Source organism: Otolemur garnettii, unplaced genomic scaffold (assembly GCF_000181295.1).
Source record: "Otolemur garnettii isolate 467f Iridium unplaced genomic scaffold, OtoGar3 scaffold00017, whole genome shotgun sequence".
Taxonomy (NCBI): domain Eukaryota; kingdom Metazoa; phylum Chordata; class Mammalia; order Primates; family Galagidae; genus Otolemur; species Otolemur garnettii.
In genome coordinates, this window is record NW_003852412.1 from 1,416,601 (window position 1) to 1,426,875 (window position 10,275).

The 10,275-nt window shown below is 42.1% G+C and overlaps 1 protein-coding gene across 1 annotated transcript in view; it reads right to left on the reverse strand.

Moving 5' to 3' along the window:
• Positions 1 to 3,095: 3,095 nt before the first annotated feature.
• Positions 3,096 to 10,275, reverse strand: part of ADAMTS6 (ADAM metallopeptidase with thrombospondin type 1 motif 6) — a 366,007-nt gene continuing 358,827 nt past the window's right edge. Inside the window, exon 25 of the mRNA XM_003785868.1 lies at positions 3,096 to 6,332. Within this exon, the coding sequence (XP_003785916.1) occupies positions 6,223 to 6,332 (110 nt within the window). The 3' untranslated portion in view covers positions 3,096 to 6,222. The remainder of the gene's footprint in view (positions 6,333 to 10,275) is intronic.

Consider the following 10,275-nt stretch of genomic DNA (forward strand, 5'->3'; position numbering starts at 1 on the left):
GCTGTTTGGTTGAATGCCAGGCAAAGCCCCGTCGGTGGGGTGGAGGCAGGCAGCCAGTTGGGCGGCTGATATGTTCTGGCATGGGCTGAAAGAACACCTGGTTCCACTCTGTGGACCCACCACAGAAGGTCAAAGAATGTGCTTGCTGGCGGCAACCTGATGGTCCAAGTTTTCAACCCCCGATGGTCCTGTTGTGATCGAAACAGAGAGGAGCTCACCTTCTTCAAAATGTATCCTGAAGCCACCATGAGAATCCTTCAGTTCCAGTTATGTTGAAATAGGTCAGGCAGGCCATCTGGCATGCCTAGAAATGGTGTGGGGGACTGTCAGGCAGGGACAGACACAACGATTTCCAACAAGGTGTTTCAGGGGAAGCGAGAGCCCCTAAGTTGTGTTTGGCTGCTACTTGCCATGATAAGACATCTAGCCTAGACTTGCCTTTTCCTCCTCTTCACACTCATTCTAACAACATGCTCAGAAGCTATCTCAGGTCCTTATTTGTACATTTTTCATCAGATATTGGGATTCCCACAGTCAACACCACCTATTGAGGCAGGAGCCCAATGCTTACCCTTCCCAAGGTCTCAGGCCCACTGTTTCCCTGGGAGGAAGACACAGTTTTTTCTGGTCTAGTGAGTCAGTTTCTTGCTAGTCAATGAGCATTGTTTTCAGGTTTCCTGCCCAAGATGCAGACAAGACAGCTCTCCTCTGTGTGCTGAAGAGGTGACACTTCTCTCGTAGTTCTGTGACCCTTGGCAACTTAATTTCTCCGAGTCTCAGTTTTGGCACTTGTAAATGGTGATCGAAAGTTTTGTCATCCTACTTTTGTAAGAGAGAGGATGGTGAGTATCTAGAACAGCACCTGGGCACAGTAGGTGCCCAGCAAATATTAACTAAATGAATGAATGACCATGGCTAATGCCACTCTCCAGACACATAGGCCCACATCTGGCCTGGAGTGGCCCTAGACTGGGACTTCCTTACCACCACTTTTGCATCTCACAATCACTTCTCTGCCAGTAAGAATTCTAAATGAAGTGAGCATAGTTCTGTAGGCCCATTAAGTAACCTACTATCCCCAACGTCCCTTGCTGGAGACACAGATCAGATCCCTGGCAGAATCATGTTAGTGTGAGTTAGAAGGAGCCCCTTAGTGTTGAACCATTACCTGAGGAAGGCACTTTGACTTCTGGGAGGCCTGGGGTTGATGGGATAACTCGATCCCTCTTATGTGAAATTTCTTTGTAAGATGAGGTACCTAAGCCAAGATCCAAAAAGAGACTGCTTGATTTTCACAAGCCTTAAGGTCCAAGCAATAAAGTCTCACAGGTCAGGCATGACATTCTGTGCCCTAAGGTGAATGGGAACATGTAAGAGCTGACTTTTCTCTGGCTTTCTCCCAACCCCAGAGAGCCAGAGAAAAGACGTCAAGCAGTATTGAGCTCTTGTGTAACCACAGTGTTGTTCCAATGAAGGCAGGACATTGCCGTGGAAATCAGCTTCACCACCTACACAGCTCAAGGCGTTCAGTGGGCTGAGGGGAGCACCAACCAAAAACAAGTTAGGTGTATCCCCCAAAGAGTGGAGTCAGCTCTCAAACACAGTTCCACTTCAGTCCTCAGATATCATCTATGGATGAAATAGGGAGCAAGGAATGCTAGAAGTAATCCTCTGAGGAAGAGTGTGAGAAAATACCATTTTCCTTTTAAGTCTAAGCTTGAGGTTATAAAGTCAGGCATAAAACTATTGTGAACAGCTGTTCTTTTAAAAAGATATGTTAGTTTATCCTACACATTCTGATGATATGAATGAGACAGAATTCCAAACACAGTTTATCTGTCACTTTTTAGTTAGTTGATCTTTTCTCTTTCCTTTGACCACTTGTAGAGTTTTTCAGTCCTCCTGGGCATGTGACTTTTGTTTCTAACTGAACATTTCTTTTTTCCTTCTTTTTTTAAAAATTTACTTATTTATTTATTTTTTGGAGATAGAGTCTCACTATGTTGTTCTCAGTAGAGTCCTGTGGCGTCACAGCTCACAGCAATCTCCTGCTCTTGGGCTTAGGAGATTCTCTTGCCTTTATACACACACTCAGTCTTATTCATTAGAAGAAATCTACATGGGAGTGGGCAGAATAAAACCACTGTGTCAGACATTCCACATCTTCTTATGTTACTTGGTAAAGCTGTCATTATGAAAGTACTTGCACAGCTGAGCAGGAGGGAGGGTTACTATCACATTCAAAAATTTTCTGAGTTACCTTTGCCTATCACAGTTGTCCTCAGCAAAGATGGAGACATTAGTTTATCTTCAGCCTGGGGGGAAATGTCTGAGATGAAGTGTGCTTATCACGTTTTTACACTCCTCATGGAATCTGAGTAGAAAAATCCTTCAAGGAGGAATTCATTATTCAGCACTCTTCCCACAATGACATATCTTGTATCCTCTACTATACTAAAGAATTATAAGGGCTCGACGCCTGTGGCTCAAGCGGCTAAGGCGCCAGCCACATACACTTAAGGTGGCAGGTTCGAATCCCCAGCCCGGGCCCGCCAAACAACAATGATGGCTGCAACCAAAAAATGGCCAGGCGTTGTGGCGGGCACCTGTAGTCCCAGCTACTTGGGAGGCTGAGGCAGGAGACTCGCTTGAGCCCAGGAGTTGGAGGTTACTGTGAGCGTGATGCCATGGCACTCTACCCAGGGGGATAGCTTGAGGCTCTGTCTCAAAAAAAAAAAAAAAAGAATTATAAGAAGGCAAAAAGAAAAGGAGGACAAAAGAGTTGTGCACCAGTGACTGAAAGTGTGTGGCAGTGGTTGATCTGAACTTCCTTTCAAGCCTCAGAATAGCTGGCTGGTAATGTCTGGGTATGCGGCCCCACTAGAAATACCCGAAGTCCTTGCATTCAGATAGGACTAAAATATGCACAAATAGATATACTCTCTGAGGAGAATAATAAGGGCATGGCAAGTCATTCCAATCCCTGATAATACCTGGATGATTTGGATAATGTTAGGTGTGGCATCCCAAGGGACAGGTGCTGTCCCGGGCAAGTTTAACACAAGCTATCCAGGGAATAGACAACATCCATCTGAATCATTCTTATAAGCTGAATTTTTATTTTTACTAAATTATCTATGTTAAAAAAAATCTGTGCCTGGTGTGGAATTTCACTCCATCAAGTGTTACAATGACTTTTTCATTTTCATTACAAGCAGGAGAATGAATGTAGGACCAAGTGTTAGGAAACACGGCAATAAATTAGAATATAATTTACAAAAGCGGAAAAAAAAACAGTGTACCACATTAATACTGAGTATAAAATAATAAGCAACAACTAATCACAATAATACAAAGGTAATTTTGTCCTGTATTATTACGGATACCTAGATGACATTCACTCAAATAAAAAAGTTCCTAATGAAACAGACTGCTTAGAAGTCATGCATCTCAAGGGGGTTAGTCATTTGGGTACATTTACCTTCCATTTTTTGTAGGCCTTTATACCAGTGGCAGATACTGCTCCCAACCACGGGGTATGAGTTTCCCTGGGGTTTCCTAAGTAGTCTACACAGCACACTACTTTTGGAGGGCCTGCCATGGTGGTCCAGCCCCCATTAACAATCCTATTATTATTATTTAGGAATGAGACATCAGGTAGCCATATGGGTGGCTAAAGAGTAGCAGCGGTATTGTAATGTGCTGTGGGATATGTATATTTATATACATACTTGGGTTTATCAAGGCCTATCTGAACTGTTTAATCCTGTTACATTCTGGGCTTGGTTCCCTCTAAAATGGCGATCTGATGCTGCCCAGGGAGCTGCTTACATCATGACCTCAGCCCCGGTGCACACCCCAAAGGCATCGCTGGCTGCCCTTCTCTTCTCACACCACTGGGGGCACTGCACAGTGCCCAGGAGGACAGCCCTCAAAATGGTAGTTTCCAGGTGAGGTAAAAAATAGCCTATGGACAGTAATGTAAGAAAAATCATCTTGAAATAAAAATTATGAGCTAATATTTATGTTGAAGAAAATCAGATCTGATTGTAAACCTATGCCTAAAATGCCACAGAAACCACCCACCCTTTATTTATTTGTTTTATTTCACCAGGGCACATTAGCACCAAGTTATCTGTTCTTTGAGAAGGACCCAGGGAATTCAGTGCAGCGGGCCATCCATGCCACCCATGGGCTGCCTTCCCTTCACTGAATGGCTAAGATGGCTCCTGGGCAGCTCTTCGAAGGGCAGCAGGGATGGGGCCCTGGTAATACCTCTTGTATAGTCATTAGCTCTCTTTGGAAAGCTCAAGGATGGAGACTGTGCTGCTGAGAGAGAATTCAGGTAACAAGATACAGATAGTCTTGAGTGAGTGTACAGAAAACATCCCATGCTGATTGTCCATAGGAAACCTGGGAGTTTAGGTTGGCTTTTGGTGTCTGAGAGTCTCTCTTCCTTTTGGGAAAAAACCAATCATCCACATTAGGTCATGGCATATGTGACACACTGACCTGTAGTTTCAGAGCACAGTGAGGGAAGTAAGTCAAACATGCTCTTTAACTACAAGTATTAACCTTACAAGTAGCCATTTACTTTTGAGTTTTAGCTGTTGGTGTATGCCTGGTATACACACGTGTATGTCAAAGGAGGCATGTTGGACACGAAGCACATTCATCAAGAACCTGCTGCAAGCTACAAGTGTTCAAGTACAAAATATTACTATAAACAAGTACCCTTTTTATTTTAAATCTTACTGTTGAGTCTGTTGATGAGCAGGATGTGAAACTTGAAGATAGGGAAAATATGAGCTAGTCATTTTAATTTAGGTGGATGTGATTCTAGAATTTGACTTGCCCAAGAAACTTGGTTTCACATTTAATTGCCATTCAGAGTATCTATTAAAAAAACACACACAAAATACTTGGTTGAGTGACTATTAAAATTATGCTTGATGATCTCTAGTCTTCATGAGTTTTTCTTCTTTGGTTGTCATCCCTTGCCTACTTTAAAACTCATAGAAATAGCACATTCATGTGCAAGCACACTCATCTATCCACACACTTAATAGCGTGCACATACACTCACACACACACACATACGCACTTGTTCTCATATAAATAAACGCCCTTCTACCATATTAAGGAAGGGACATCTGGAACCCATCGTAATTGTCAGCAAATTGCAAAAGGGTCTGCCTGGTTGTTACCGAGCCAGTCTATCTTTTGCATGGTATCATCTCAATAAGCTCAACATGTGTGCAACAACCCAACAGGGCAGAAGCCAGTCTGTGGCTGGTGAGGATGTAAACACAAGTGACTTGGATTGACGCCTAAGAACTAAGGCATCCTGTGTGATGGCAGAAAAGTGCCTGGTACTTTAGACTCTCCCATCCCCTAGTTCTGGCTTCTGCATGGAATTGAAATGTTTTTCTCTTAAAGTTTTAATGGAAATCTCAGCTTCACTTGCACAATGGCAGGTTGGCCACAGTCTTTCAGCACTGAGTTTATAGACTTGCACAGCTGCAGTAACTGATGCACTGCTTTAAACTAAGTCCCTCATTATTGTTCAGTTTAATATAGTTTTATATATGGCTCACAGCAGTGTTCAGAACAGGGGATTATTCCTAAGGAAATTAAGTGGAATGAAGAATAATGAAACTTTCATTACTTTTGATTTATAATTGCTTCTTAAATTACATTTCAAAGCCCATTTTATAATTTAAATTGTGGTGCTGTTGTAGTGAGATAAAGTATAAGTAAATATTTTTAAGCTATGACTTAAGAATTCTGAATCTTCTTTACTTCCATAGTTGACCAAGTCATAACAGCTACATTTTAAACAGTTTTAAATACAAATGGATTCAGTGTCATTGCTAAGTCCATAATAAAAATTATCTTAATGGTCCAAGGAGGTAAACAGGCTATTAGATTTACTCGAAAGAACACAAACGTTCCACAGTAAGCAAGTCTCCCTGTGTTGTTTGGAACTCTCCAATCTGGCATTCCCTCCTAATACCATGTCCAGCACTTTGGATCAATAAATCCCACTTCACAGAAGTTAAAATAATATTGAAATCCTGTCAGCTAGGGCTGACCAGTGGTTACGTTTTCCACAGGGTAATGCATTTGCAAGGACATCAATCCTCTTCCTCTGGGTGGCTCCCTTTGATGGACACATTTCCACGATGAAACGACAAGGCTCTCTCTCTGGCTTTCCATGGGTCAGTGTCCTTGGCAGGTCTTACAACACATCTGTCTGAAGTATGCTCGACTGCAGAACTTGAACTTCAGCACCAGTGGGCAATAAGCCACTTTGTTCACATCTTTGCACTCTAACGAATGGGGGCAGAAAATGGAAAACAATTAGAGGCACATAAACAAGCATGTAAACAAGCTGATACGCCCGGATGTTCAGCAAGGATCCCCTTTGGGCTGATCCACCTTGGCTTCTACAGTCATATGGTTTTTGTTTTTGTTTTTAAGCTTACCCTGGCCTGGTACAGTCTACAAGAAACATTCTTTTGATATATTTTAACAGAAATTTAAAAAAAAAAATGTTTGCTAGGCTTTTCTTCCAGACTTTTATAAGTATGGTGCATGCCCACTGTGTCTTGAAAGAATTACCATTTGTTGGGATAAGTGATCACTTTAGACAGCTTGGAAACATGAGTCATTTTTCTTACAGCACTTTTATTGCTTCTTTCTCAAGGGTTATTTTATTCAACAGCGCAAGGTTATCCAAAATCAAACATGAGTTGCATTGTTTGATACCAAAGTACACATGTCTCAAGAGAATCTCTGCATCTGTGGGCCGTGGGGATGGGCCTGGGTGAATGAAAAGCATTGCTGACAGTGGCCTAGATTCAGCAATTACACTAGACAAAGAGGAAAGCTTTGAGGGGTTGGCCTCAAATGGCAGCAGTCTGTGGGTTATGGAAACATGTAGAAATGTCTTTTTTTAATTTGGAAATGAGACATGGCCTTCTTTTTTCCTATGTGTATTTTCTCCTCAATGCTAGAACTGCCACAGTTGCAGTCTGCAGTTCTTACAGCCAGAGGGTGAATAAATGATTCTTTCTCTATCTCTCTTTGAGGCTGGTTGCAGAAGGTGGGACTGAGGGCCCAGGGTAGAGAAAGGGACATAGGCCTTTGATTCTCAGCAACCCCATTTTCAATATAAACCTCCCAACACAACCCACTGCATTTTTTTGTGTTTTTTTTTTTTTGAGACAGAGTCTCACTCTGTTGCCCTACATAGAGTGCTGTGACGTCATAGTTCATAGCAACCTCAAACTCAATTCCGTGGACTAAAGTGATCCTCTTGCCTCAGCCTCTCAAGTAGTTTGGACTACAGACTACCCAATGCCCGGCTAGTTATATTTTTTGCAAAGATAGGGTCTAGATTGCTCTTGCTCAGGGTGGTCTTGAACTCATGAGCTCAGGCGGTCCACCCTCCTCAGCCTCCCGCAGTGCTAGGATTATAGGAGTGAACCACTGTGCCAGGCCCCTACTGCTCCTAAGAATTATATTTTCCAGCATTCTGGTCACTTTTATCTGGAAATTTTAAGATACACTGTCAATCTAGTAATGAAATTTTCGCATGCCTCTCTGAACCACGGTTCCACTCTCATTTTTCCAGGTAATTATACTGAAGCACCATGAATAAATTGTTTAAGGTAATTAGGAATCAGGCAGGATACTAGGTGAAGTTCAGTGTTTCAGAATAGTATTGTTGTCTACTTGTTTATTTTTGGCTTCAAAAATCCACTAAAGTATGTACATAAGCCATATAATAAACATGGAAAACTAAATTCAAAGAAATGTGAAAGTTCCAAGTTTTTTTTTGAAAAGTAAAGTAACAATCTTATTGATCTCACTTCAAAGATTCTTTTGCTGAAATTCTTTTTTTTTGAGACAGAGCCTCAAGCTGTAACCCTAGATAGAGTGATGTGACATCACAGCACACAGAAACCCCCAACTCCTGGGCTCAAGCAATTCTCCTGCATCTGCTTCCCAAGTAGCTGGGACCACCAGCACCCTACAACGCCTGGCTATTTTTTGGTTGTAGCCGTCATTGTTGTTTGGCGGGCCTGGGCTGGATTTAAACCCATCAGCTCAGGTGTATGTGGCAGGTGCCTTAACTGCTTGAGCCACAGACGCCGAGCCACTTTCACTGAAATTCTTAAAGTCTGAAACCGGAACCTCCAAATCCTCTGAAAACATAAGTAAGCTCTGCCACCCTCACACTCCCTTATGAAAGATTTAATTTACAAAGAAATTAATAGCTAGAAACTCAAGTGAAACTTTTCATGATAGAGTTTTTTTTTTTATTTGAGACGGAGCCTCAAGCTGTCCCCCTGGGTAGAGTGCCATGGCATCATGCTCACAGCAACCTCCAACTCCTGGGCTCAAGCGAGTCTCTTGCCTCAGCCTCCCAAGTAGCTGGGACTACAGGCGCCTGCCACAATGCCTCGCCATTTTTTGGTTGCAGCCATCATTGTTGTTTGGTGGGCCCGGGCTGGGGATTCGAACCCGCCACCTTAGGTGTATGTGGCTGGTGCCTTAGCCTCTTGAGCCACAGGCGCAGAGCCAGAGTTTTCAATACATTTAGGTTTTGGCTGAAAGAAGGTAGGAGGAACACGAAAAATATAAGCTTCACACTTAAAAAAAAATCCTGGGTGGCGCCTGTGGCTCAAAGGAGTAGGGCAATGACCCCATATACCAGAGGTGGTGGGTTTAAACCTAACCCTGGCCAAAAAAAAACTGCAAAAAGAAAAGAGAAAAAGAAATCCTTGCCTTCTTGTGTGTGCCTTAAAAAAGCCAGATGATAGTTGGTTGGATCAAGTTTAAATTTTAGGTGAAAAGATTTCCACATATTTTAATTTGGTATTATGTTTTTTCTTTCCCCGTCATGATCTGTAAAAGCAACCAAAAAAGTTCAGACTAAGAATGTTTTTGTGGGGAAAAAAATGTTATCATTGTTACCAAGAAGGCTATATTGTCAAGGTAATAGAATTTAAAAAATGATGAGAAGAGCTGAGCACATCCCCGATGACACATGTCGCTCATCTGTAATTCCAAACCACTGTCCTCATGGGGCAGCCCCTCTCACACTGCACAACAGGGTGTGGTGGGACTACTTAGAGTACAAAATAAACTTTAGCTTTATTGCCACAATATAAAAATGATTTAGTTGATAAGTAGATAGAGGAGGACTTGTTTTAAAGCACAAGGAAATAAAATTAGAAGCCTGATTGCCTGGATGTAATCCTAACTTTACCACTTATTAAGTTTATGATTCTGAACGAATCACATCACTTAACCTCTTTGTACCTAAATTCTCTCCCTGTAAAATCGGAATCAGTAAAGTACCCACTCTTAAATGTAACATGCATAATTACACGAATATCCTTATATACATCCACTACCTCAGGGCCTGGAGTGAAGAATATACTCAGTATCTGTAAGATACTGAATTGCTATCAGTAGCAATTATTAGTAGTAGTAGTATCTTTTACTGACTGATCAGGAAGGAAGCAAGGAGTTATACTCTACACATCTCAAGGAGGATGCAATGTTTGGATTATTATTAAGAAAATACTACCCTAAAGACACAAGTCAGTTTGAAGACAAAACAAAGAGGAGTATTTCCTGAGGCACAACTCTAGTTGGATGTTTGTTTGTCCATTTTTAGAAGAGTTGCTGGACCAGGAAAATTCTGACTTGAGCAAATTACAAGTAAATTCCCAGACTTTTCCTTTTAGATTTAGACTCTGGGATCTGATTAACTAATAAATAATATATAATAAAATAGAATAATCATAAATTGCTTCTCCACCTGTCCATTCACCCAGGAGAAAGAATTATATTACCAATATAAGTTTTGGGGATTCTGTTCTTTAGGTAGGTGCTAGAAATAAGACTTTTCTCACATGCAGAGACTCTTCTGGATCCTTGACTGTGGCCTTTCAATTTAAAAGGGGTGCAGCAGAGAAAGATGAAGCTTTCCTTGCCTCCTTTAGTGCTTAAAAGAGAACTATCTTGAATTAAGAAGGCTGGCTCAGCGCCTGTGGCTCAAGCGGCTAAGGTGCCAGCCACATACACCTAAGCTAGCGGGTTCGAATCCAGCCCGGGCCCACCAAACAACAATGACGGCTGCAACCAAAAAATAGCTGGGTGTTGTGGCAGGCATCTGTGGTCCCAGCTATTTGGGAGGCGGAGGCAGGAGACTCACTTGAGCCCAGGAGTTGGAGGTTGCTGCGAGCTGTGATGCCA